The sequence below is a fragment of the Atractosteus spatula genome, chromosome 28, assembly GCF_055471065.1.
Source record: "Atractosteus spatula isolate fAtrSpa1 chromosome 28, fAtrSpa1.hap1, whole genome shotgun sequence".
NCBI lineage: Eukaryota > Metazoa > Chordata > Actinopteri > Semionotiformes > Lepisosteidae > Atractosteus > Atractosteus spatula.
The window spans coordinates 3,472,978-3,500,931 of NC_142733.1; the positions used below are offsets into that span (position 1 = coordinate 3,472,978).

The window sequence follows — 27,954 nt, forward strand, 5'->3', positions numbered from 1 at the left end:
ATCGGAGGAGGCGACGAGCCGTGCCAGAAGGCGCTGAAGCTTGGCACCCGTGGGCTTTGCCACTGCCACGCTGCTACCCGCCGCTCTGTGCCTGATCCTGATCCGATCCTGTCGGGTCTCGGGAGCTGAGCAAGGGCCCAGTCAGTATGGAGACGAAACCAAAATTGCTGCTGTAAGGGGTGTTGGTGGACAGTAGGTGGCGATGTTCCTTCTAAGCCATTGTGGCAGCATGGTGACTGGGGACACTGGAGATGTAGGGGGACATCAAACTGAGGTCCTGGCTACTTGGTCATGAAGATCACTTTATTGGCATATATACAATTTCTTGTATTAGCAATTTGTCTTTTCTCATACCCCAGCTTGCTCTCCATGAGACACAGACAGGGAGAGAAGCTGGGGGTCAGAGCACAGGGTCAGCCATTGTACACCACCCCTGGAGCAGCTGGGGTTAAGGGCCTTGCTCAGGGGCCCAACGGAGTAGGATTCCTCTGCCGGCTGCAGGATACGAACCGGCAACCCTCCAGCCACAGGCGCAGGTCCTGAGCCACAGAGCCACGGATCCCATTGGAGCCTTTGTAAGAGAAGGGAGGTGTTAACCTCAGGGTGCTGGCTGGATTCCCCTCCGGGCTTATACTGCTCGGCCTTCATTCAGTTTTGGAAGCCGTTTCTCGCTGATCTGCTGTACTGGGGGGCTGTTATGTGTCACGAACAGTAGGTGGGGCTGCTCTTTGGTTGGAACCCGGTTTGCCCCCTATCTGTGAAGTCCCTGGGGGTCCCCTGAGATGAATAGCACCGCAGAAGTGCCAGCGATTCCTTTTAATCGCTCTTCATTATAGCATGAGCTGCAGGACATGGGCGGACGTTAGGGAGAAGTGCGCCTAACCTCCCCCTCCCCTCTTGTTCTCCTGCAGTCCTGCCTCCTCCTGTTCATTCTGGAGAGCTTTATTATGAAGCTCATTATTAAATTGCTCGCTGCTATTCATATTTTTATATTGTTCCGTTTTCGCCTTGACATGTCCACAACTCTGTTGTTCCTCCTGTTAGTTCGAGGCACTTGCCCACAAAAACACACCTTCCCCTGCTCTCCCTCTTCTACAACAGAAGGCTTCTTTTAGGGGGCTCACAGAGAGAGAGAGGCAGGGAGAAAGATATTGGTAACAATCCTGGCAAAAACCCTTTAAATTTTTAATGACACCCCCTCCTCCCCTCGGCAGGCACGCCCTGATGTGTACCGCGTGTCATTTGCCAAGCTACTTTATACCATACAGTGTCTCGGTGAAGCCGGAGCCTACCCAGCAAGCAAAGAGCACAAGGCAGGGTACACCCTGGACAGGACGCCAGTCCATCGCAGGGCAAGTGCAAGCCAGTCATACATGAGGATGGTTTGGAGGCAACGGTAAAGGCCGAGGGGTGGAATTTGGCCCAGACACCGGGATAACTCCCTACTATTATCAAGAAATGCCCGGGCATGTTTAATGATCACTGAGAGTCAGGACCTCGGTTTAACGTCTCATCCGAGAGACGGCACCCGCTACAGCATAGTGTCCCCGTCACTATACTGGGGCATTAGGACCCACACAGACTGCAGGGTGAGCGCCCCCTACTGGTCCCACTCACACCTCTTCCAGCAGCAGCCTTAGCTTTCCCAGGAGTCTCCCCTCCAGGTACTGGCCAGGCTCACACCTGCTGGGCTCCAGTGGGGCTGCCAGCTGGGAGCTGCAGGGTGTGTTGGTGATATTTCTGGGCTCGTCTCCTGAGCCGCAGACTTCAGGGCGAGGCGCCGGAGAGCGAGGCCCAGCGAAAGCCGAAATTGGCTTGGGGGGCGAGCTGTCGAAATCCGGGGTGAGCAGCGAGGCGAGGTGTGCCTCCCTGCCGCGATCGGCCCGAGTTTGTACGCGGGACTCCTCTCCGCGGAGCTGCGTCTTTGCCATGCTCTCTTTTGGGGGTACGCGCTCGCTCTGCCCCTCGGGACTGCAAGAGCGGGCCGTGCTGACTGGAACGCTGCAGTCTGAGCTGGACGCTATCCGCCATGGTCTGTCTGGCCCTTGTCCTGTGGTGTTGTTCAGCCCCGCCTGTCCTTTCCTGCAGGACAGTTTTGGGAGCATCTTGGCCAGGTTGTCAGGTTGTGAGAATCTGCTCTCGACTGACCTTGTCTCTTGACTTATCTGATTTAAAAGATTTTGGTAAGTGCGCTACAGTCGGGGCATCAGCTTCAGCTGCATGGCTGGGCAGCTTGTTCCGGATCCCAGTACCTGATGAGTGTAAATGGGCTATGATGGAAAATGACCCATTCATCAACGTGCCTCCTTCTAGTAGCTCTATACGTACCCTGTGTCCCTTACCAGCTGGGACAGTATAATTTCCAGAGCTGCCACTCCCCCTACCCATTCTTCCACAGAGAGGTACAAGGTCCTGCCCTCCTGTAGGACCCGCCTCCTTACTGGGTCCCGCCCTCCTGTAGGACCCGCCTCCTTACTGGGTCCCGCCCTCCCGTAGGACCCGCCTCCTCCGGGGGTCCCGCCCTCCCGTAGGACCCGCCTCCTCCGGGGGTCCCGCCCCCTGCCTCCACTCTCCTTTCGCCTGAACCCGATTCTGTACAGCTCCACGGTCATTTTTCTCCTCCTGGCTCCGTTCCCCCCCTCTCTTTTTGCTAATTAAAGGCATTGATTACCTCCAGTTAGCCGCGCCGCTATGGCTGCTGTGCCTGTGCTCCTGACAGTTGTGCTTTTCGATTGGGAGGTGACCGACTTTTGTACGAACCTCTCTCCTCTCAAGTGGTTAAACAGCACTAATGAGCCTGGGCTCGAGCTGAGGGGGTGTGTGGCTCTTACAGTAATTAGCAAGTAGACGGAGAATTTCATTGGGGGGGGGGGCAGCATCTTGCCAAGTGGGGCTTGCCACAGGGCTATGGATCCTTGTTAGTAGTCATTAACGACACTGACCTGGTCAACAAAGCTGACAGCTGGGGGGGGGCAGGAGCCTGACGTGAGACCGTTTAGAACATTAAACTGAGTTTTGGTCCCTGTATTTCAACAAAAAAGCTATGGCAGGCCAGACCAGAGGGCCTGGACACGTTGTCCACACGGTCAGCTGGACACGTTGTCCACACGGTCAGCTGGACACGGTCCACAAGGACTGTCCCACTCTTGACAGCATAAAGCAACACAAGTGAAATGTTTTCAGTCTTTGAGAAGTCGACGACAGTGGGTTCACATATCATGATCCTCAAAACGAGCCCAGCAGACTTGATTTGGAACCAACCGTGAGACTCGAGCCCCAGGGTTCCCGGGGGGCTGTGCGTGATCGTGCACCAGCAAGCTGTTCCTGATCTTTAACCCTCGCCACCTGAGGGAGGGCGCTACCTGGGAAGTGTGGCTCGTGGAAAGCAGGCGTTGCTTGGGCAGTCCGCGGTGTTGACAAGGGATCAAGCCACCACTTGGGCTCCCAAGGGATCCCAGCCTTCTGGGCCGGTGGGGCGTCTCTGCGGGGCGTCCAGGGAGAGGACCTCCTCCTGCCATCTCCTCTCTCGCTCCTTGTGCTTTCCCAGCTCCCAGGGCTCGTAGCGGGCACCATGCTCGGTCCCTTGGCCCTGCTGTAGGAGGGGGAAGGGGAGGCGTTACCCTGCCAGATTCTTTACTCATTAATTGATTTACCTGACTGACTGCTGGAGGAAAAGCAGGTGCTGAGACCCGGGGGTTCCCCCAGGCTCAGGGGCCTGGTTCCCACAAGACACCGGTCTGTTGATCACAAGGGTTCAGAGACCCAGCGGTGCAGCTGGAGTGGGGCTGAGGGTGGTGGCGCCGCCCTGTCTGCGGAGTGCCAGGTTACTGGGGACGGGGTGGCAGGATTGCAGCCCCAGGCCTAGGAGATGGGCTCGAGCCTTTAGGGGCCTGGCCAGCCGCACAGCTGCGCGACTCAGGCCCGTGGAGGGCAGAGTCCTGTTGGCCTGCGTTGTCAGTGCTGTCCACAAGCCTGGGCACGCGAGGGACACAGGGCCGAGCCCAAAGGCAAAGAGGCATGTGGTGAGTGTGGTGTAGGCTTGACCACCTGGGGGCCACTGGCTCTTTAGTCCTCCGAGCAGAGAAATGTGTCTTCAAACACCGGGCCGGTTCCGAAGGAAACGACAGCCCGGCCGGCTTGAGCCGGTCGCCAGGCGGAGGACCAATCGGATTCCTCCGGCAGTGTCAGGGGAGGGATCCTAAGGAGCCGACTTCGCGAGACCTGCGCCTCGGTCCTTGACCCTGCTGGCCGAACCCTCGGCTCTCTCCGGCTCCCAGATCCCGAGGGTCCGGCGTGCTGCGTGAGCTCGGATCACTCTCCCGGGGTGAGCGGAGGAAGGGCTGCAGACGAGACATTTTGGTCTCGCGCCCCTGGGAGGCGCTCGATGACCCCCCCCCCCCCCCCCTTACGTCGGCGACTCGCGGGCTGTGGCGTCCCCCGCTGCGCCCGCGCGCAGATCGATCTGCTCGTTAAGGAAGCAGCTGGCCGTCCTGCTCGCAGATCGCCCGCTGACGAGACCAGCGCGGAGGTGCGGCCTGTTATAAACACAGCGTCGCCTTGAGAGAAGCTGCACTGTTGTAGTTTGGGGGGGGGCGAGAAGCACGGCCAGCGTTTGGAAAGAGAGGGAGGATGGCGGAAAGCCACGTCTCCTTTAAGACCCGGGCTGTGCGGCTTTTCTCCGAGAGCTGCAGCATGATTGACGGGCCTGGGGGCTGTTAATGGGCGCTGGAGAGGGAGCCGAGGCCGGGGTTGCTGTGGCAACGGCGAGAATGGGGGGCCTGCTTACCTGCCCGCGCGCCGCGGCTGAACCTCCAACCCCCCCCCCCCCTGCTTCATCCCAGCCGGCTGTCTCCCCCAGGCCCCAGCAAAACTTCTAAATTTTTAATCACTTGATAACCTAAATACAATAGAGCAGGAGCCAGAGCTCTGTTTGTGCAGGGGGCCGGGCCGGGCCGGGCCGGGGGGGTGGATTTGGCAGGAAGAGGAAAAAAAACCTGAAAGAACAACCGTGTCGCCGATCAGACAGATGCCCACTGAAGAGCGCGGCAGAGACGAGGGGTCTTCACTGGGGGAGGTGACACCGGGCCGTCCAGCTTCCTGCGGAGCCCTCCCGCACAGCTGCTGCCGCCCGTATCGTTCGCGATGCCGTCGCGGTTATCTTTAGCTGCCTGTCGCGGCGTTGAGACAGTTTGCCTCTGGGTGCGAGTCGGGAGAGGGAGGGGGGCTTGTCTCCGGGTGACCAGGCCCAACTTGCCGTCTCGCCCATCGGGCAGCTTCTCCCATGCAGTTGAAAAGAGACCTGCGTTTCCTCTCGGGACCCTCTCTCCTTGCCGTGTGCCTCGGGCGCTTGCCGGGCTGCTGGTCCATCTCTAGATGACCGCAGGCCAGTGCCCGCGCAGCGCCGTCACGTGCCGGACCAACCCCACACTGCCACCCGCTGGCAGAAACGGGCTGTGGCACTGTGTGGGGGCTGTTGTCCTTTCCCCTGGCACACTTTCCAAATGGAACTTGAGTGGGTTTTAGACAAGACCGTTTCAAAGGTTATCAGTTCAGATTTTCGAAGAACTCGGGCAGGCTTGGGTGTGTGTGTGTGTATAAAGGGCTCTGTAGTTGTCTGTTTGCCAGCTGCTGCCAGGTAATCAAGTAATGACCTGTGGGCTGAGGTGATGAGCAATTAGTGCATTGATGCTCCTAAATACCTAGGGCATGGGTGCCTTCAATTAATGTAGCTGAGTGAGAATAATCTGGGAGGGGTTTTGGGATGACTGTGGCTGGGATCCTGGGAGATGCTGGTTGTGCAATTTTGGTTCTGGTTACAGATGTGGCCTAATACACTGGGGCTTTACAGTCCTGCAGGGGTCTGATTAAGATGATTGTTCACCTAGGTCATTAAGAGATCAGACGCAACAAGAGAAGATGCAGAGCTTAAGATTGTAGGGCAGGGTTGTCCAGTCCTGGCCCTAGAGGGGTCAGTGTGTCCGCAGGGTGTCCAGTCCTGGTCCTGGTGGGGTCAGCGTGTCCGCAGGGTGTCCAGTCCTGGCCCTGGAGGGGTCAGTGTGTCTGCAGTGTGTTCAGTCCTGGTCCTGGAGGGGTCAGGGCGTCTGCAGCGTGTCCAGTCCTGGTCCTGGAGGGGTCAGTGTGTCCGCAGGGTGTCCAGTCCTGGTCCTGGTGGGGTCAGTGTGTCTGCAGGGTGTCCAGTCCTGGTCCTGGAGGGGTCAGTGTGTCCGCAGGGTGTCCAGTCCTGGTCCTGGTGGGATCAGTGTGTCCGCAGGGTGTCCAGTCCTGGTCCTGGAGGAGTCAGTGTGTCCGCAGGGTGTCCAGTCCTGGTCCTGGAGGGTCAGTGTGTCTGCAGGGTGTCCAGTCCTGGTCCTGGAAGGCTGTTGTGTCCCCCAGGACTCTTTAAAGCAGCAGCAGCACCTGAAGACCTGGGAGGAGCTGTTCAGTTGGCCCAGTTAAGCTGGTCAATAACCAGCTGCTTTAGGTCATTGAACCTGAGAGGGAATAAAACCCTTGAGATACACTGGCCCTCCAGGAGCAGGGCTGCCCACCGTCTGCTGCAAACCTTTTGCTCTGAGATCTGGAAGACTGTGTTTGCTCCTCATCGTGCTGTAAAACAGGGCTTCTCTCGTGTTTCTCTCCAGACGCCAAGCAAGACTGCTGGGAGCTGGTGAAGGCCGTCTTAACCTGCGGCATGCGAGCGAGCGAGGGAGGGAGGTTTAGCTAACTCTGCAGTGGGGCTCTTTGTCTCCATCTCCCCTGTCAGCCCTGGGCTCAAGGCCTGTGAACTGCCCGCAGGCCTGCTGTTCTCTCAGATGTTAGCAACTATGAGCTGAATGAGAGCCGACCTGTCATCTGCTGTGTGTCTGTGTGTGCAGGTAACACTGCACTCACACTCTCCAGGAGAGTGAGAAAATATCTACACCAATACAGGAAGATGGAGAACGGGGCACATTAGTTCCTATAAGCCAGGTGGTGTCTTCTTAGAAATGTAAAAGTGGTCGATTTATCTGTTCTGCGTCTGCTTTCAGCCCGTGCGGAGTTGGCTCCCAGGACAGGGTAGTAAAAGTAATAAGGGGTGTGAAATAGAGGTCCTGGCCAGTATCGAATGACAATGGTGCGTGCTCTGGGGGGCCACACAGAAGGAGCAGCTTAGCCACGCCTCCCCAGCCTCGCCCCCTGACCCCCGGAGACCAACGGGGGTCACCGAGGTCGGACTTTGTCTGAGCCCGGCTGGGGTCAGAGGCCGGCTGCGCTGTTTGCATTGTGGTGATGATTTGGGATTGTGTTACGGGAGGGGGGGAGGGTTAAGGGTTGTTGCCTTCTCTTTCGGGCTGACGCCCAGTGAAGACGGGCAGGTCCTGGGCGCACGGGGGCTCTTGGCAGCTGTGGATCTAGTGGTGTGGTCTTTGCCTTGGCAGATAGTCTCTGTGCATGCGCTGCTCGGCTGAGGGTCTGGTTTGTCGGGTTGCTGCCCTGGTATTAGTGGTAAGTGGCAGAGAGACCCCCAACAGAAGGAGACCTTGGGTCAGCTTCCTGGTCCCCCAACACAGCCTGCTACCGGACTCTCACACTGTCACCTTGCTCCTGCGGCTTAGAGATTAAAGGGGGCTTCTGACTTGGAGGCATCGTCGTCGTAATTCCCCAGAGGGGTGGGTCACACCATTGCCACATGCCTGAGCCTGTGGTTCAGACCAGAGAACAGGTTTCAAGACCCGTGGTAGCAATAGTTATATAGCGCCTTTCATGACGTGTCCTCTCAAGACACTTTTACAGCACAGGCGCGTCAAGCGGCGTTGGAGAAGCCTGGACCTGTCGTGGGGCTCGGGATTTTGCTGGAAGCGAAGCTGTGCTTGCAGCGGGGTGCGGCAGTGTTTTGGGGTGTCGTCCTCTTGTGTGCCTGATGAGTGCTCCCCTTGGGACCCCTGTTTTAGTGTGCTTTGGGACTCTTCATCCGCCTGCCCGGCACCGCCTGGGTCTGGCGGGTCATTCGGCGGAAGGCACCAGTGGGCAGAGAGTGGCAGGGGTGGTGTGTCCGACAGCTGCGGTGCCCTGGGTGTGTAGCTGGCAGAGCTTCAGTGATGTCTATCTGTTGGAGTGCAGTCCCCATCCACCCTGACCTTTCCCCTGAGCCAGCCCAAAGCCCGTCGGCCAGCCAGGTGTTGCCCCAAACTGCGGTGTGGGTTCATCGTGATGTGGCAGGCCATAATCCCAGCTCCGGATGCTGCAGGACGCTTTCAGGAGACCAGGGCCTCTGATCCTCCGAGCCTGAGCTCGGCCAGCAAGGCGTTTTCATTAACTGGCGTTTGTGTCTGTCTTTCAGAGTGCCGCAGCTGCCCCCAGTCCAGTAATGGGCAACATGCCCCCCAGCGACGGCATGCCCGGCGGACCCATGCCCCCCAGCTTCTTTCAAGTAAGCCCCCCCCCCCCCATCTTCATCTCCCTTCCTGTCTGTCTCTCCCCAGCCTCTGTGTCTTCCTGTAGACGCGCCAGGACTGCTCTGGGTACAGGGGTGGGGGAGTTGGCACATGTTGTGATGCGTCACCTTGGCGCGGACACTAGGGGGCGCCCGCCGAGCAGCTGAGGACATCAAAATATCCCAGCTCCCACAATCCCAGCCTCGGGCTGCTGGTGGAGAAGCACCCGCAGCAGAAGGCAAAACGTTCCCGGCCAGGCGGTGCAGGAGGGTGGTGAGAGTGTGCTGGAACTGAGGGGGCTGTGGCGCCCCCTAGTGCCGAACTGTGGGAATGCTAGTGGAGGTCCAGGGGCAGTGAGGAGCAGTCCAGCCTGCGAGGGGCAAAGGACACAGGGGAGCAGGGCAAAAAAACCTGGGACAGACCTCTCTCTCGACAGCAGGGGAGGGTGGCATGCAACCCTTCATTCCCGGATATTTCTGGGGCAGAAGATCTTGGCGTCTTTTGGTGACCGGTCTTATTGTTCGGTTTTGTTTTTTATCCTTGTCATCATTACCAGGATAATAACCCCTGCGTGTCATCCCCGGAGCTGCAGGCTGGCTCTGTCCACGGGCCTGCATGAATGTTAATGATTTATGATTAGCAGCTGAGAGCGAGCAGCGATCAGAGGCTGTGTGTGTGCGTGTGAGTGTGTGTGTGGTTGCGTGAGCGAGATTGCCTTCCATAAATAGCGCCTGTGTTCCTGAGCGAGGCTGCCGCACTGGTCCCCAGCTGCAGCAGTCTGTGCACAGCAGACAGGACCTCAGCACCACCCGAGACAGGGGCACAATCATGCTCTGGCGGTCCCCCCCCCCCCTTAAATTAAGCTGTTTTGTTCAGCAGGTGACCCTCCTGATTTTGGGCTGGGTGTGATTGGAGCTTGGTGCGCTGGTACTGTCAGTATCCGGGGTGGGGGTTCAGCGTCCACCCCTGTCCTGAGCGAGCAGGGTACCCTGGTTTGTTACCTGCCTACGAGAGGACAGCTGTCTGTCCACCTGAGCTGGTCATCGGCCAGTGGGTGCCCCTCTGTGTTCAGCCTCAGGATGAGGTTAGGCTGACCCTGGGAGAGCTGGAGGAGGAGAAGACTTGTCACACTGTTCTGCCTGCAGAGTGTTCGCAAGGGGAGCCTCAGAGCCCTTGAGCCTGTGCAGGTCTGCCGTGGCCTTGACTGTAGGCTCTCACCCAGTAACGCCCACACTTCTCCTCCTGCGGTAACCCCCTTTCTCCAGCCCCCCTCCTGCATACACGCCCCTGTCCATCAGCAGGTGAGGTCAAGGGTCACTACATTGGCCCAGGCAGCACCCCCAGCTCCTGGCCACCATGGGGGTTTACGATTGGGCCCTGTTAGCCAGGGATGGCCATCTCTGGTCCTGGAGATCCCCAGGCTGGGGTGGGGGGGGAGTTGAAATTCAGATCGTGTAGATCTCATGACCCTCCGGCGGCCGTTCCTGACTTAATACTGAGCTAATCAAAACCCACCCGTCTTTCCGGAGCGGTGATTGAGCTCGAGGGGGCAGGGTGACCCATCAGACCCGCTGGACTGTGGCTCTCCAGGACCGGGTCCGGCCGCCCCTCTGCTCCAAACCGCCACCAGAAGCGTTTGGCTAGAGAAGAAGGGGGGCGCCACACGGGCACCGCCAGTCCTGCCTCCCTGCACGCCAGGGGACGAGCCCCACCCCCCACCCCCACACTCCCTCCGTCCGGATCTCTTCAGCTCCCCGTTTTCCAAGCAGGAGTGAATCCAGCCACCCCTGTGCAGGCAGGAGACCTGCAGGCCCGGGCAGGAGGGCAGAGGTGTGGTCAGAAGGTGCCAGCGGTGCACCAGTCCTGTGAGGCAGTCAGGGGTGCTCCGGCCCTGTTCGTCTTGGGGCCTATGGGTTTTTAGTTGGTGTTTGCTGACCCTGGCTGAGCTGGTGTAGCATCACTGACCCCCTCCCTCTCCTAGCAGAGACTGGGGTGTTGGCAGAAAGCGATAAATCAATCTCTGACAGGGGAAGGAAGGGTCACCTTGTGCTGTCCGGGCTTCCTGTGGCTGGTACCCTGGAGCACGCAGTGAGGCGCCAGGGCCGTAGAATTCGTTTTGCTTTTTAAAAGGGCTGGTTCTGAGCCAGACGAGGGCAAAGGGCGTTTGAGAAAGTGGCTCTGCGTGATGCAGGGCAGGACCCGAGAGGACCTGAGGCAGCCCCCCCCCGCCTCACCTGAAAGCTCCCACCTGCTGGGGTCTTGGGGGGTGCAGTTTCCTCTCGGGGGGAGTACAGAGCGGTGAAGAAATGCCAGCTCACGCGAGGGAGACACGGGGCCCATGGGTGCTGGGTGAGTTTGTGGGAGGCATGGAAGAGACGGAGGAGGAGGAGGAGGATGAAGAAATGGGGAATACCCCGAGTCAGACTTGCCCCAGCGGGCACTGCAGGGAGAGGAAGAGCTGAAGTCAGGGCTGAGGCAGGAAGTGTTTTCTGGGGGCACCATGCCATCCCACCACGCCCCCTGAGCCCTCTCGCTCTCGGCCCTTCGCCTGGGATTTTCTGTTCAGTCTGGAGCCTGGGTGGTCAAGGACGGGGAGTCTGGGGGGTCTCGGTGGTGGGTGCTGTATTTTGGGAGCTCTAGTCAGGTGAGGAGGTGTGCACCTGAGCTGGAGAGAGGGGGCGTCCCATACTGGAGGTCAAGGTAGAGGTCGCAGGTTGAAAGTCAGCGAGGGACTGGGCTCCGGCTTCACGTCTGAAGGCCCGCAGTCCTGCCTTTCTCTCTGCTGCGGGCTGAGTCTGTCCAGGCTTTTCAGTGACCTTGAAGACCAGCAGCTTGATGTTAATGTAGTAGCGGCAACTACTAGTGAGATAGTGAGAGGTCACTAGCAGGCAAGAGCAGCTATCCTGGTGTCCAGTATGTCTCTTGTATCTCTGTGGCTTCTGAAACCGGTCTTGTTGTCTGATCTCGCAGTGGAAGGATAGAATCCACTTGTGTATGACACTGGGCGATATTTCTCCAGCACAGATGCTGTCCAGGGGCTGTTGAATTCACAGGTACTAGTCTGACACCTGTGATCCATCAGTCAGTTCTGATGGATCAGGAGAACTGGGCAAACACAGATGCTACAAAGTTACTGCACTTTTCAGTGTCAAATTAAAATGAGTGTAGACAAATTCTGTAACTGTGCTTTTTCTGCCTGTGGTTTCGGTGTATGGCAGAATTACCAGCAGCATAATTTCTCGAGTCTGTGCTATTTGCCAGTGTGGTGCTATGATGGCTTGAACAGCGCGTGCAGAAGTGAGCTGTTGTGCCCTGATCCACACCAGTGCATTCATCGCCTGCTGTTTTCCTTTGGTTCTTTGTGCGCCGACTCGCTTCTTAATTAGTAGGGCTGCACTGCCCTCTAGTGTCCCTGTTGCAGTATTACAGGTCGCTGTCTTTCCTTGCCTCCAACCCTGTCTGCACCCACACCCCCACCCCACCAATATCCCAGCTTTCCCTCTGCCCCTTCCAGAATATTACGTGGCACTACTCAGCGTTGCAGGCAGGGCCGCTGATGGGTTTTTCGCGCAGCGGTGCCAAGCCGTTGTGTCCTTACCTGGATAGATAACGATTTGACTAATTGGTTCGTTAAGCACTGATCCAACATCGCTGCCACTGTCTCGTCACTCTGAGGGGAGCCCCACGGCTGATCGCTGTCCTGTGTTCTGCGGTCGGTCCCGATGGCGCAGAATGGAGGAGAGGCCGTTATTAAGTGAACGCAGAGTTACTGACGGGGCTCGTCTCAGGCGGCTGCAGCCTGGCGCTCTCTCGGCACGGGGGGGCGGAGGGAGGGCGGTGCATTCGGCTCTCAGGTGAGCCTGGGCCACCCTCATCTCTGGCACCGTGCAGGAGATAACGGGTCCTGTTTTTTTTTCCCTTTTTGTTATTTTTTTATTGATTTCCGTCTGCTAGTGACATATGGATGAAATTCCTGCGTTTTATTTATAAGCAGCGGGGTTGGGAATTTTCTTGCTTTCTCTCCCACGAGATGTGCAGGCTTGGGACTTGCACACTTCCGGGCGGCAGACAGAACCGTTGGAAGCAGCATTTTGCTCAAGAGCAAAAGGCGTTTCGAACATTTAAAAAAACCCCCCGCAGAGGCCCGTGGTCCATGCGGTAACCCGAACCAATCCAAAACGCGTCCAGATCCAAATGAGATTCCGGTCAGTCGGAGTGGGGTCTCCCCTCCCCTCCGGCAGCTCAGGGACTTCTCTGCACAGGCCACCACTGTCTCTCTCATCTCCCTCTTCTCTCTTAAAGGGACCTCCCGGCTCCCAGCCGTCACCCCACGCACAGCCACCCCCACACAACCCCAGCAACCCCATGATGGGACCTCACAGCCAGGTAAGGCCAGTGAGCACTGCGTGCACAGGGAGAGGGCCTAGCCGTTTCATTCCCTGCGTTAATATAGCGCCTTTCAGGCCGGCGTGCTTCACGTGCGGTGCAGCCGTTCTGCACCGGCGGCCCCGGCAGGTCGGTGGGGGGAGGGGAGAAAGGGGGCTGGACATGTGAAGTTCGTGAGGTCATTCGGGGCAGAAGAGGACTTGAAACGGACAGATTAATGTTGAGAGCGAGAGCAGTTGACTTTGACCCTATCGCTGGCCTGTAACACCCCGACATGGCACAGTGCGCCCATCTTTGCAGATGTTGTTTCAGCTTATGCCAGGTAGTGCTGCAGGGAAACCCAACACACTTGAAACCTGAACATGAAAAATCACTATAGTTCAGGTGCAGCAATTAGCAATCTGATGCAATTAGCAAATAGCAGTTTCATAATGTGTATGTGTACTACAAGAGCAATAATTGTATAAGTAACTTAAACTTTAACCCTTTAAAACTTAAAACCTTCCAATGATAAATTGCATGTTTGTCTGCTAATGTCTCCTTGTTACCATAATGGCTTTCTTACTGACTAAATGAGAGCATTTTATTTTTGAAGTCTATATTTTTGTGACCTTTGAACTTTGTGAATGTGACCAGGTTAATGAAAAAAGGCTTTTGTTTGACCTGCAACTAATATATGGAGTAAGACAGCCTTGCCTCTTTGTTTGGCTGCAAACCCTGATTCTTGACCTTTAACCTCTCGGTCAATTAGATGGTTGACAGTCAATTTAAAGTTGAAGCCCCCATAGGATCAGCAGTGGAAGGGCAGACCTATCCTTATAATGCACTGTTGTTATCCTGACTGGAGTGAGACCTCTGCTTCATAAAACACAGCGCGGACCATCTTCAGGGACAGCGTGTACACTGCTCTGGTCTGGCAAGACCTTTACAGCTGGCTCACGGTGCCGCCCAGCTGGGTCTGACCCCGCCCCCAGACTGGCTCACGGTGCCGCCCAGCTGGGTCTGACCCCGCCCCCAGGCTGGCTCACGGCCCCACCCAGCTGGGTCTGACCCCGCCCCCAGGCTGGCTCACAGCGCCCCATAGCTGGGTCTGACCCCGCCCCCAGACTGGCTCACGCCGCCCAGCTGGGTCTGGCCCCTCCCCCAGGCTGGCTCACGGCCCCACCCAGCTGGGTCTGACCCCTCCCCCAGGCTGGCTCACGGCCCCACCCAGCTGGGTCTGACCCCTCCCCCAGGCTGGCTCACGGCGCCCCACAGATGGGTCTGGCCCCTCCCCCAGACTGGCTCACAGCGCCCAGCTGGGTCTGACCCCGCCCCCAGGCTGGCTCACGGCGCCCCACAGATGGGTCTGACCCCGCCCCCAGACTGGCTCACGGCCCCACCCAGCTGGGTCTGACCCCGTCCCCAGGCTGGCTCACGGCCCCACCCAGCTGGGTCTGACCCCGCCCCCAGACTGGCTCACGGCCCCACCCAGCTGGGTCTGACCCCGCCCCCAGACTGGCTCACGGCCCCACCCAGCTGGGTCTGACCCCGTCCCCAGGCTGGCTCACGGCCCCACCCAGCTGGGTCTGACCCCGCCCCCAGACTGGCACAGTGGCACCATCGCTCCAGGCATGGTGGGTCCCGAGTTCGACACCGGGGAAGTACCAGTCCAGCAGTCTCTAAAGACCTGGAGCAATTTCACTGTGACCAGTTAAACAAGTGGCCCGTTCACTTAACTCATCCGGGTCGTCTGGCTTAACAATTGGAACGTCCCCCAGCTCCCCAGAGCCAGTATCCCCTCTGTGAGGAGTTCCTTGATGGAGGGAGACCTGTAGCTGGGGCTCAGCAGGGCCAGGGCTGGAGACTCTGTAGCAGAGTGCCTCGTCCTCTGGTTTTCTCTCCCCCCTGGACTCTTAATGACTCGAGTGGAATGACTTGATCCACATGACCTGTGTTTCCAGGTCTGCATTCACTGGGGATTATCATTTCTGCAGACCCAGGAGTGAATATTGTCGTTCTAATGTTCAAATTCATGCCACATGCCCAGGATACAGCTGCAAAAACACAATAATAACAATTAAGCCTGTGAAAATAGTTTTTTGTTTCAGTTTTGGGGGCAGTAGTTGAAGATCAGTGACAGTTCAGACCACGGTATTTGCTGTAGGCTTCGTGTAGCCAGATCTGTTGCATTCAGATATGGTTTTGAAGTCTGGAGAGCAGCAATTCAGTAGGCAGAGGCTGTTTTGTTTGGTGTCATGAGCTGTCATTGTTTCCAGGGTGTCATTACGGTCTGTTTATCTGTATGCTTTGCACCAGAGTGTCACTGGAATACCTGTCCCCATAGGACAGGGCCTCATAAACTTTGGTTCCTGTTTAATCCATGGTTTTGAGGAACCTGGTCTGACTTTTCAGACTCCTGTATTGATAACTTGTCACAACGATAATTAGTAAACGAAGATGATCACCGAACCTTCATTCTTGCAAATATGCAATGCAGAGCAGGAGAATGAATGTGAGGCCATATGACAATTAGTGAACAATGTTGAAATGTTAGTTAAGTGTATTGAGTACAGCTCAAGAACTGTTAGCATACACAGTAGGTTTTAGCTACTTTTACATGGATGCAAAGCAGTCTATAATATAAATCTGAATGCCCTGAATGTTAGAATATTATATATCGGGGCTCAGATTTAGAAATTTTATGGGATCGTTTGTGAATGTTTCCTGTGAGCTTTCCAGGTGTCCAAAATATGCACATTATTGCAGGTCATGTGCAGGTCTCGTATGCATGATGTATGTGTATAGAGACACATGCTATTTTGCACATCAGCTGTATCAGTCTTGCCAGTCATACCAATCTTAACCACAGTCCTAGTATGGTTACGACTTGAATAAAGATACCTGCTGTCTGATTAATAACGCAAAATGAACATCATGTATCTGTATGTATTTGCCAGTGTTACCTTTGACCTGGTGTGTGAGCTCATCTGCGGACTGGGGTGCTGGTGGGGTGGCAGGCGCTTCCTGCAGCCTGGAGTTGAATTCCTGTTGCTGTGGAAGGAGCTCTAGGCTCTAACCTACTCAGGCTGTTTGCTCATTTGCAGCTTCCTTCTCCCCCCTCTTTCTTTGCTGGTTAAGTGGAGACGAGCCCAAACACGAGATTAATAATTCAGTTCTTTCAGCCGGGCTGGCAGCTGCAGAGGGGGGTCTCGCAGGGGCAGCCGGTCCCCGGGCGGGGCGCGGGTCAATATTCCAGTAATGATGCAGCACCTGCCCCTGTAGAGGGGCTCAAGATGGCAGGTACACCTGCCAGTGCCCAGGTGGCGCGCAGATCTGGACTCGGCTGGGTCGCGGCCAACGTTTCCCCACGAGCCCTTCCACAAGGAACCGAGCCGTTTCCTCCCACGAGGAACCTCATGTCTGCGAATGACCTTTGACCTCTGACCTGGAGAGGCATGTTATTCAACAAGAGGGGCTCTCTCGCTCACGTGTGCCCATGGTCAGTTCCCGTGAGTGTGAGTGCCTGTGTGAGTGGTTACATGTTTTAACTCCTGTTTGTTTGTTTTTTTACTCCCACGCAGAGGCGGAACAGCCGGAAAGCCCTCTGACAGAGCTCGCACGAGGGTCAAGGGTCAAAGGTCAAGGGACATGCTCAATCTCCTCTGTCTCTCCCTCTCTCGTTACAGCCCTTCATGTCGCCACGGTACCCCGGCGGACCCCGCCCCTCGCTCCGAATGCCAAATCAGGTACTGCGCCCCGCCGGCGACCTCGTCCTCAGCTGGGCCGTCCCGCTCAGACAGCGGGTCAAGCTCGCTGTGGCAGCTCCTCGGTTGAACCCCCAGTTGCACGAGAGAACCTCTCACTTGCCTCGGCCGTCTCGGTCTGGAGCTCTGTGGTTTAGGGTCACAGCTCCTGTGCGTCCGCAATCCTTGACGCGTTGGTGAAAGTGGAGGAACCGCTGAGCCGAACAGCACGGCGGCGGTGTGGCCGTGGCCGCAGGCCATTAACAGTGGTGGTTTTGTGATCTTTTTGTCTCCTGCAGCCACCTGTGGGCGTTCCAGGATCACAGCCACTCCTGCCCAACAGCCTGGACCCCACGAGACCCCAGGGTAAGGCCCGGGCTGGGTTCTGAAGGGCAGCAGGAGGTTCTGGAGACTCGGGGAGGGAGTGGGGGGGAGCAGGAGGAGGTGGGGAGCGAGCGGCTGTCGCAGGTGGTCTCTCAAGGCCTGTCTCGTTTTTTCCCAGGCCATCCGAACATGGGCGGCCCCATGAGGATGAATCCGCCCCGAGGGATGGCCGGCATGGGCCCACAGGTAAGGACGGCTGACCGTCACCTCCCTCCCCCAAAGGCGCATGGCTTATTAACCCCTTCACTGCCACCCATTGTGTCATACGAGGGACTGGGGCAGGTGGGTGAGGATTTTGCTCTCTGGACGATCAGGACTCTCGACGCCTGATGTCACCGGAAACGAGGTTCTGGGAGAGCGCGCCACTCCCTGCCTCTCTCCGTGTGTCCTGGCCCACTCTGGGACTCGAACCCCATCTGGTCCTGAGGGTGGGTATGTGTGTGTGGGGGGGGGGTCCCCTCATAGCCCCTTCCTCCCTGAATGCTGTACGTTAGCCGCACGAGCTGCAGGGTCCGGAGCAAAGCAGGAGAGCCCGACCCTGCAGGAGCCTCACAGTAGAGCCACTTGCCATGAGTCCCTCAGGCGCACTGTGTCCCGGGTTCGAGACTGCACTCCAGGGTCTCTGATCTCGCCCATGTGGTTTGTAAGCACCTCGCCACATTTCATAGCGGACCGAGTGGCACCCCGAAGGATTGAGCTGGAGCTGTGCCTTCTGGGACGCCAGCATGTTTTTGACGAGACGCTGAACCCAGGTCCTGACTACTTGGAGCGTTCTAGATCCCATGGAACTCTTTGGAAGGGTAGGGGTGTCCCAGCAAAATCCCGCTCTGGGCCTAACGGTCCTCCCTCATTTCAGCTGGTGCAGCAGTTTCTCCTGCCCCCGATCTGTGTACGGAGTGGTGCTGGGGGGTTTCTGCAGTGGGGGATGAAGTGGGTCCACTGCTGTTTTATGAAGTTCTTTGGAATCCCCTGGGATGAAAGGCGCTATATAATCGGGGGTGGGGGTGCTGTTAAGTCTCCGCAGAGGCATGTATAGGAGACAGGAAGTCGGCACAGACTCCAGTGGTGATATATTGTGCCCACGTCCTGTTGAAAGTGACGTCTCTCATTTGGCACGCTGAATTACGGAACTGCAGTCCAGTGGGGAGAGTGCAGAGTTGAGCTTGCTTTTACGTGCTCTGACGTTACCTACCCCCACCCCGGTATGAGTCGAGCCGATATCGTGCCCTGCCTGTTTCGCTTTCGGGAAGAGCGGTCTGTTACTCTCCTCTCTTCTCCGTCCGAAGCTTGGCAGCCCGCGGGCCGGCAGCTGCTGCAGCATCTGTTCTGCGCGTGTCATCGGCTGCCGAGCAGAAGTCCTCCTGAGCCGGGCGCGGGGGTGCCGTCTCCCGGCAGCGGTCTCCGTGTCTCGGCGCTCGGGGGGCACCATTAGCAGTCCCGTTTCCCAGCAGCTTGATCCGCTTCAGGGTTTTGCTGTAGCAGCAAAGCCACCGTCAAACACAGGTTCGCCGTAGAGCCCCTGTTTCTGTGTGCGGGTGGGTTCGGACAAACGCGGGGTTAATATCTTAACGGCTTGAGCTCAGTACATGAATTTCCCGTTCCTTGCAGGGGCCCACACTGAAATTTCCATTTCAGGAACCCCACCAGGAGTTGGAGCTTTAGGCCTCCTTTGGAGCAAATTAGAACCTCACGTAGCTTTACGAAATGTGTTTTTCCTGCTCTCGCAGGACCAGCTCCAGTCTCCAGCTGTGCCTGGTATCGGACTCTGGAAAGGGATCGCTGTACAGCTGGGGAATGCTGGCCGTTTCTTTTCCTCGATGGCACGCCACCCCTGTCCGTTCCTCTGCATCTTTTCCTAAATCCCTGTGGTCGTCGCGGTAACGGTCCCTTTTTTTTTTCTGTCCCTGTGCTGTGCAGAGCTACGGTGGTGGAATGAGACCCCCTCCCAACTCCTTAGGTGGTCCGGGCCTGCCAGGAATGAACATGTGAGTCTCCGGGAAGCCAGCACCCCAAGATGGCCTGTTTGTAGACGCCCTCAGTGGGGCTGTTAACGATCGATCAGTCGCTACACCTGAAAAAGGCTGGTTGTCGTGTGCAGAATGCGAGGGTCCTGTTCCTGTGTGGGAGCTATAAACTGCATCTGGCTCTGGTCTGCAGCGTCGATGCTTGTGGCCCTCTGTGATTTGCACCACTCGCATCTCGGTGACGCCTCTGTGCCCCGAGATGCAACGGGACTTCAGCTGCTTGGGCATCATTTATCCCCTCTGCAGTTGCACTCTTTTCAATGTGAAACTGACATTTTGTGGGTCCAATTTCTTTGTTGCTGATGGTTGTTCTTGTTGTATAGTGGAGTTGATGATGTTCGACTCTCGAATTGACTAATAGAGCTGGGATATTACTTGTTGCACACAGTGCTCGCTCATATGTCATCAAGGCAGGTAATTGCTCTGAGTGGCTAAGAACATTAGAAGGGTTACACATGAGAAGGGCCTATCTAGCCCGTTGGGCAGTTAGTAGCTAATAGCTAATGGATCCATGGATCTCATCCAGCCCTTTCCTGAAGGACACCAGCTTCAACAACATGGCTGGGTAGCTTTTTCCACTCACCCACCACCCTTCATGTAAAGATGTGTCTCAGTTTTAAATGCACTGCCACATAGATTCCACTTGTGATCCGTCGTTAATTTGTGACTTTTCTTTCTAAAATGACCTGAAGTGTTGCTGTTACTCTTTTCAAACATCACACGTTTGCAGACAGCAGGAAGGAAAGGCTACAGTATGTGTTCTGTACAAGACATACCGTTGATGGGCGTAGAGATGGTCTCTCACTGTCTCTTCCTCTCTTTCTCAGGGGTCCCGGAGGCAGAGGTCCCTGGCCAAATCCAAACGCAAATTCGGTTAGTCCACCTGCTCTGGATCAGAACTTCGGTTGCTTTCAGGGAAAAGAAACCATTTAAAGATGTTAAAGGAAGTGGTAGAACAACAGATTTGTTGTTACAATATAAATGCTTTCTGGATAGCTGGGGGAGAAAGGGGACAGCTATGTCCTTGATCTTTAAGGGTTCTGTTTAGTGTTCTGGGAGATTCTAGTGCCCGGAAAGTTTCCTGCGCATCACTTCCTGCTCGGCGTGCAGCAGTGTATCCATTCCCAAGTCCATCAGCTTTACAATTTCCTTTTGTTTTCACCGTGTTGACTTTTGTGCCTTTCCCACTTGTCACATGTCTGCCTTCTGTCTCCCCACAGATAGCATATTCCTCATCCTCTCCAGGAAACTATGTGGTAAGTAGGAACTGTATTGGACACCAGGCGTATTACCAAAATTGACCTTACTTCTTAAAAGTCATCTTTCTGGGTTTTGAGGGATGCAAAACTGTACTAGATTTCTCTTAAGTTTGCCCACCCCCTCTTTTTCTCTATCAGGGTCCACCAGGGGGCGGAGGTCCACCAGGAACACCCATCATGCCTAGCCCAGGAGGTGCGTCCCCTTCATTTGTCCCTGCACAACTCTTACTCTCAACTTCAGTTCCTGTTGCACTAAATTCCTGTTTTTTTAAATCTTATTGACAAAAACACTAAGAAAAGATGCTCGGTTTTTATTATTTCAACCTGTAATATTAAATGCAGATTTTAGAAGTGATTTTTTAAACAGACTTTTCAACTATTGTTATTTTAAAAATGAACGTGTATTAAAATGCGTCATTATCATTAGTGGTGATTATTTTTGAATAGTTCTGGTGGGCTTTTCTGTTACACTAAGGGATGAGAATAGACCCCTTCCCACATGTTCTCAGCATTACTGGAAGAAGCAGTATTGCTGTAGAATTGTCGTCAGCTCTGTGAGAAGTGTGGTCAATGGATAAGACAACAGCTGGTCATCTCCGGGAGTGAGTCACTGTAGAGGACAGTGGTCAGCTGTATGAGAGGGATAAGACTGTTGTTGGTCAGCTCTGAGAGTGAGTCAGTCAGTGTAGAGGACAGTGCTCAGCTCTACAAGAGAGAGGTGGTCATTGTTGAGGACTACAGTCCATCAGCTCTGTGAGAGTCGCTCTGTGTGGGCTAGAGTGGTCAGTGTAGAAGAGAGCAGTCGGTGGTCAGCTCTGTGTTCATGGAAGGAAAGCACATTTTGTCCACTGCCTTTTTTTATCTTAAATATATTTTCCTCTTGTTGTCATTGTCTTGCTGCCTTGGTAACCCCGACCACCACCACCACACAGACACACACGCGCACAGCAGGAGCAGGGGGCCCAGGGAGCCCGCAGAAATCTCCCAGAATCCTCTCACCCTCTCCCCCCTCCTGTCTCCCCAGACTCCACAAACTCCAGTGAAAACATCTACACGATGATGAACCCCATCGGCCCAGGAGGCAACAGGCCCAACGTAAGTGTCCTGCCACAGAGGCGTCTGGCCTGGTAAGATCGGGAGATCCCCGCGGGAGGCGCACCCCTGTCCCCGGTCCTGTGGGGGGACGTGTCTGCGATGAGCCATGTGACTACGGCAGCGCGTCTTCCTGCCAACATTTCTAACCTTGCCCGAACCTCGTTGGACATGGCGCCATTTTAAAAGCTGTGTCCTCGGGCTCCAGTCGATGTGGAGGGCAGTTGCTTTGTGTAACGTTTGGTAGCTCAGCACTGTTTGAGCCAAGGGTCTCATCCAGCCACTTCATGAAGGAACAGCACGCCTGGGGGGACGGGCTTGCGCCACACTCCCGCAACTCTTTGCGTAAAGAAGTACTTCCTGTCCGCGGTCTTGTGTGGCGGCTCCCCGCGATACGATTGGTTAGGTGTGTCGCAGCGGTGAGCGGCTTCCTGTGACGTCAATCGCCTGTCTCTTCCAGTTCCCGATGGGCCCGGGTCCTGATGGTCCGATGGGTGGGATGGGCGCGATGGAGCCGCACCATATGAACGGATCATTAGGTAAGCGGTAAAGCTCGGGTCACGGGCACTGAAGCACAGGGTTTGAGAAAAATGAAATGACTTCGTCCGAGTAGGAAGCAGAAAGGCTGGTTCAGAAAACAAGGGTGTAGCACTGGCGCCCTCTAGTGGTGACAGAGAACAACACAGCTCATGGAGCTCACCACGCAGGACTGAGTAATGTGGGCAGTTTGAAAAAGCATGGCAACATCTTTTTTTTTTTTACTAAGTGACTCTTCTTCTGTTTCTGAAATAGGCTCTGGTGATATGGACGGGTTGCCAAAGGTAAGAATCGCACCGTGTCCAGCGCACACCATGCACAGCTAATGACAGGTAATGCAGTGGTGCTAACTGTGAATCCCCCCCCCCCCTCTCTTTCCACCCAGAGTTCTCCAAACAACATGGCAGGAATGAACAATCCCCCAGGGACTCCACGCGACGATGGGGACATGCCTGGAAACTTCTTAAACCCATTCCAAAGTGAAAGTGTGAGTCTGCCTCCCCGGCCCCCCCTCTTTGTCCCCCAGTAGGACTGGGATCCAGCAGCCTTGGTCCTGAAAGGTCAGAGGTTACTGGCGGGGTAAGGGTGGGGCGCTTTGATGAGGTTGGGGACCATAACAATGGCTTCGTGGTAGACTGTTGACGTGAGGACAAGCCACCCAGCGGAGATGTCCAGTATCATTGATACCGAGAACGGGCCATTACCAGTCATGGCCTCCTCCTAATCCCCACCTCTGAACTGGCTCCATCACTCTGCTCTCCTCCCCACTGAGAGCTGGTGTGTGGGGAGCGGACTGGCGCATCATCCAGGTGGGCGTGGAGGGGGAGTCCCAGTAGGGCCGAGCTGCTTGTTCCACCCTCCCACCACCCTTCATGTAAAGAAGTGACTCCCGTTCTCGGTATCAGTGCTCCCCTTAGTGAGTCTAGTTCTGGCTGCTGACATAGGGGAGCAGTATCCTCGTTTTGCCCCCTCGGGCGGAGGTGAAGCCCGTGAGACACCTGTTGTTGATCCCTCACCGAACTTGTTAGAGGACACCTCTGCTGTGTGGCTTGTCCTCACGTCAACAGTCTCCCATGAGACAGAGCTCCAGCCTGTCCCACTGTGTTCTAGTCCGGGTGTAAGCTGGGTGGGGGGTCTTCACCCCCGTACCGCAGACCCTGCGCTGTGTTTTTCAGCTAGAGCTGTGCCTATCCACTCTCACCCGTCTCCCCCCTCCTCTCTTCTCTCTTTGCAGTATTCACCCAACATGACGATGAGTGTGTGATTTCTTTTTTTATTTTTCTTTTTTTATTTTTTTTTTATTTTTGCCGCCTCCTCCTCCTCCTCCTCGCTGCCCTCTTTTCCCCCAATTCCCTGCTCTGGATCGTCACCCTTCTCCCCGCACACCACACACACACACGCGCCCTCCCCGGATGGGGGCGGGGGCGTCGGCCGCCGCGGGCGAGAGTGCTCTCCGAGCCCTCAGGGAGGGGCTGCTCTTGGACTCCCCCCCACCCCCCGCCTGCCAGGCTACCTCACCGGCCCGGGACACTGACCAGCCCCAGACAGCAGCAGCAGCAGCAGCAGCAGGGCTGGGCGCGGCTCTGCCCTCTCGCTTCTCATCTGCTCCTTCTCGGGTTTGTCTTGTTGGGATGTTTTTAAAGAGAAACGCAGAACTGCTTCAGTCCGGCGAAGCAGGCGGCCGATCCTGCCTGTTCGTCTGTCGGGATCGTGGTTATTTAGTTGTGTGTTTTTCTGGACGTTTTTTCCCCCCCCTCTCAAGGGGACATCGAACCTCTGGACGCCCGAGACAAAAGCATAGCGGCCGTTCTGCCCACAGATCTCCTGTTCCCCCCTCCCAGGCCGATCAGATGGGGGGGGGGCACGGATCTTAAACAAGGTCTCACCTCCCTTCTGCTGCCTCCCCCCCGACTTGCCGAAATACACACACATGGCCGTGGGCTCCTGCTCGAACCCCAGCAGACAGCCAGCCTTGATCGCCGCTGGCTGGCAGGGGGCGGGGGGGTGTTCAGGACCCCGCCGGGATGCGACTTGAGGAACCGGACCTGGAGGTGGAGCCCCGAACTCGACCTGGGCTGGGCGATCGCCCGTTGGCATCACCGCTCGGTAGCGGAGCTGGACGGCTGAGCTGAGCTGAGCTGAGCGGGGCGCCGGGATTTTCAGATGAGAGGGAGCAGCTCGCCCCAGATCTGTTTCTGTTCCTCCTCCAAATGTGGAACTACCTTGACTGCCTGTCCAGTTAAGAACTGACCCGCGGGCAGTGGACATACGACTACACTGTCCGTTCAGCACAGAGAGCATTCAGTATCGCAGTTTTTTTTTAATTTTGTACTTTTTCCTTACCTCTGGAGTGGCCCTCACACTTGTATTTATTTTAAATCCTTTTTTTTTTAAGTGCCCACTTTTGTCCTGGTAACTAAGGCGACAACTCCCAGGTTGTTGGGACTGAACTGCATTGACCTGTGCTGCTCTTGCCCCTTCTGTCCCCTAGGGGGCGGTGTTGCAGTGCCGCCTCAGAAAAGACCTGCTGGTGTGGTTTCTTGCTGGCAGTTGGCTGAAGATAATCCCCTGCATATTGATGTTAGTGGTGTAACGTCCAAGCCCCAGTGTGTTGTAGTGGACAATCAAAAAAAGTTCTGTCAACGCAAGAAAAACACAAGTGGAAGGGAAACCAGTAATCAGTAAATTGTGCTTTATTTTTTTTATATCATTGTTATGTTCTGTCACTGTTCTATTACTTGCATTTCATAAGCCAAGTGGCTTATTCATAAGTCATATTCGAGGTCCAGCTCGACTGATCTGAAAAGCTTTCTGTGCATCTGTGTTCTGTCCCATGTGGCTGTTGACGGAGGCTGCGTGTTCCTCTGGGCGGATGTCAGTTTAGTGAAAGATGAGAGTTCCACAGAAAGGAGGTTGCTGTCACGCTGTGTGCACGCTGGAGAGGAACCCTTGCCTTGCCCCGCGGTCCCTGGTCTCAGTTTGGTACGGCGCTGTTGTCTTTAAATCTGCTGAGGCTGGTGTCCAGGTGGCTTGGCCAGGAGCTGTCGTCTTGACCGAATCTCCCGTGCTCCATGTTAGGACATGCCATGCTGGATCGCCTGAGTCGAGCCCCCCAACTACAGGACCACAGTTCAGCAGGTGATTGGATCTGGTGAGATCCGAAAGCTTAACAGGGAGGCTGTGTGGTAATGTAATGGGACCAGTTCAGCTGCTCTTCTTAGGTCCATGTCCTAGGAGCTCCTGCTGGTCTGCGTCTCTGCAGCCAGTCCAGAGCGGCTGTCTGATCTGCAGTCAGTGATCTGAATTGCCAAATAGGAGTGTCAGATACCAGGGTGTCTCGGTAGCTGGCGTGACGCAAGTTCCTTTTTGTAGAACTTCGATTTCTTTCTTTGAATCCAGCCCGTTTCCTGAAGCAGGCCCCAGAGCGACCTTGTCTCCAGCGCTGCGCTGTCCTGTGGCCCAGTGAGCTGGTGGAACGAGCCCGGGCTGTTCCAGCCTGACCCAGGAACCCGGTATCCAGGCAGTAGGTCTTTGCCTTTCGTCTTGTCTGCTTGTGCACGAACCCCAAACCAGCCCCGTTTGGACCACGTCCCATGTGCTGTTTTGCTGTTCTCTTTTTGTATATTTTTCTTTTTTAAAAAAAAAAACAACAAAAAGATATTTAAGAAAGAAAGCTGAAAAAAACTGGCCCATTGGATCTGCATTCGAATGGAAGGACTTGACCCAGGCTTTGCTTGAGAAACTGTTTGTGGGGAAAGGAGAGGGGGGCTGAGAGACAGATGGAAGAGCAGACTGCCTTTCTGCCCTGGGCTCTGCAGCTGTGGTTAATATTTCGCAGCGCAGCTGTACAGGAGGCACTGCAGGCCTGATTGCCAGCAGCCTGGCCTTTCCAATGCACTGGAGGCTTTTTTTTTTTTAAACTTCCATGATCCCAGTCTATTCCTTGTTCTCCCTGGCTGTTGAGAGTGCTCCTTTCCAGTTAAATCCGAGTCCCACGAGTCTGCATCCCGAGTGGAATTGACTGCTCTCCCCCGCCTGCGGGCTGCAGAGGGCGCTGTCGGACCTGTGCAGCGCCTTCAGTCGGGGGGGGGGGTGGGACATTGGCAAAAGCAGCCAATCAGAGGAGAGGGAAAACAATTCGGACGGGGTGATTCATTAGTGGTAGCGCTTAATTTTGGAGAATTAAAGCTTTGATGAATACGCTTTTTTTTTTATTTAACGGGAAAGGTCATTGCAGAGAAGGTTGCAGAATGCCGCAGCACCCCCTGTTGGCCAGTGAGCCCCAGAGCTCGGAGGGTCTCTGTCCCAGCTGCTCTCAGCCCTCTGCACTTGTTTTTTTTGTAAATACTGTATAATGCATTTTGATATCATGGACATATTTTAAAATGTCACTACCAATGAATACAGCTCTCTCTCTCTTAAAAAACTTCAAAAAACTGTTTTTCATTTAAAGGGATGGTGCTTCTGTCTGACTGCTCTTGTAGCTTTAAATAAAGAGCAAAATAATGGTAACTGCATCCTTCATACAAGTTGAGCTTTCATGAAACCGCTGCATTAAATCCTTCCAGAGCCTGTATTGTCTTTTAGGGAGAAAGGAGACCACCTCCCTAGAGCTTTGTCCCTAAAAGCCGATGTCTTGGAGAGGACTTGAGTTCCCCCGTCGCTGTGCTTGCAGCGTTGAGACAGTGGATCTGTGTGCTCCCCCGGTCACCCTGTCGGCCAGGAGGTCTTTCCTGGGCTTCAGAGGGTGAGCCCGGCTCTGGGGTTCTGCAGATAGGCTCGGGCCCGGCCCCTGTGAGTAAGAGAACAGAGTTCAGGTGAGCCCTTGTGGACTTTCACCGTAGTACCGGCCTAGCACAGTCTGTCTGCCGACACATGCAGTGGGGCGACAGTGACATTGCAGTGAGTTCATGCGAGCTGGGGCACGACTGCGCAGGTTTAGCAGGCTGGCCCAGCAAGGGGAGGACTTGCCTCCCGAGAGCTTGTCCTGCTTGTGGGTGACGTGTCTGAGGCCGTGACGGGGGGGTGGCCTGATCCCCTCCGCCACCCACAATACAGACGTGCTCGGGGAGGTCTGTCCGCTAGATAACTGCACAGCAAAGAAGGCAGATGTGGGGCGGGGAAGCTCCAAGGTGGTTTGAACTGCAGCGTTCCGATTTCTTTTGCACTGGTTGGGCATCCGTAAGAGCCTGAGTCAGAGGGTCAAGGGCACCATCTCTTTAAAGACACGGCAAGGGACCACTTATTCCAGCCTTTCATATGAAGGATTTTTTTTTATCTATTTAAAAAGAAAACTTTAAAAAAAAACAAACAAACGGAGACGAAACTTCAAGGACCTCATTCGAAGGAGAAAAGCGTGAGAGCAGGGGGTGTGCGTGTCCTCCCTGCTCTCCTGTCCCGGGACAGCCCCGTCTGTGTTCTCTCATCACGCTCTGTATTACCGGCCCACTGGCAGGGACTTTTTGGGGGTGCTGGGTGGGGGAGCGTGCAAGAGGAGTGGGGCTCCCTCACCCTCATTCTGGGGGGGGGGGCAGCTACAGTCCAGCAGGGGCAAATTCGTTTTGATCAATTTGTTTTGGGGAGTTTCGTTGGAGATCACTTGACTTCTGCAGACTTTGACCAATCGCATTTTTGGCCCCTTGAAGCTGTCTGGAGCCCAGCAGCTTTTACAGGTGAATGATAACCACCCCCCCAACCCCTTTGCAGCCCCCTGACGACCACAGTTGATTGCTGAGTTAAAGGTGCAGGGCAGGGTGCTGCTGCTCTGAGTCTCTGGGGTCCTGCCATCCCTGCTGGCCTGTGTCTATGAGCCCAAGAATGCCCAGGTGTGTCTTGTACTGTTCATTGTCCTTTCAGATGACACAGCAGTATTGAAAATGAAGCAGTCTTTTTCCTAGGTTTGCTTTGTATTTTACGGTAGGTAGCTGAGATCCTTGTCTTAGGGCTATATAGTTGTCTTGTGTAGTATACCGATGTCCTTTGTATGTTTCTTTATATTGTAAAGTTTCTTTAGACTGACAAAAAGTTGCTTATTGAAGAAAGAAACAAACCTGCATCAATAATAAATGTAATTTGATTTTTTTTCCCCTTTGTTCTTGGAGTCGTCTCTTCATCTTCTGCCCTGTGCTGAAGG

The 27,954-nt window shown here is 55.4% G+C and overlaps 1 protein-coding gene across 5 annotated transcripts in view; it reads left to right on the forward strand.

The window, feature by feature from the left end:
* Window positions 1–27,908, forward strand: part of ssbp4 (single stranded DNA binding protein 4) — a 73,030-nt gene extending 45,122 nt beyond the window's left edge. For 3 of the 5 annotated variants that reach the window (XM_088907511.1, XM_088907510.1, XM_088907512.1), the window contains exons 5-18: window positions 8,321–8,410; window positions 12,717–12,800; window positions 16,469–16,528; window positions 16,825–16,891; window positions 17,028–17,095; window positions 18,827–18,894; window positions 19,761–19,806; window positions 20,154–20,189; window positions 20,331–20,385; window positions 21,217–21,287; window positions 21,745–21,823; window positions 22,077–22,105; window positions 22,207–22,308; window positions 23,056–27,908. In XM_088907511.1, the coding sequence (XP_088763637.1) occupies window positions 8,321–8,410; window positions 12,717–12,800; window positions 16,469–16,528; window positions 16,825–16,891; window positions 17,028–17,095; window positions 18,827–18,894; window positions 19,761–19,806; window positions 20,154–20,189; window positions 20,331–20,385; window positions 21,217–21,287; window positions 21,745–21,823; window positions 22,077–22,105; window positions 22,207–22,308; window positions 23,056–23,085 (885 nt within the window). In that variant the 3' untranslated portion in view covers window positions 23,086–27,908. Of the gene's footprint in view, window positions 1–8,320; window positions 8,411–12,716; window positions 12,801–16,468; window positions 16,529–16,824; window positions 16,892–17,027; window positions 17,096–18,826; window positions 18,895–19,760; window positions 19,807–20,153; window positions 20,190–20,330; window positions 20,386–21,216; window positions 21,288–21,744; window positions 21,824–22,076; window positions 22,106–22,206; window positions 22,351–23,055 lie in introns of those variants that run through there. The other 2 variants (XM_088907509.1, XM_088907513.1) reach the window with 2 other exon arrangements.
* Window positions 27,909–27,954: the final 46 nt, after the last annotated feature.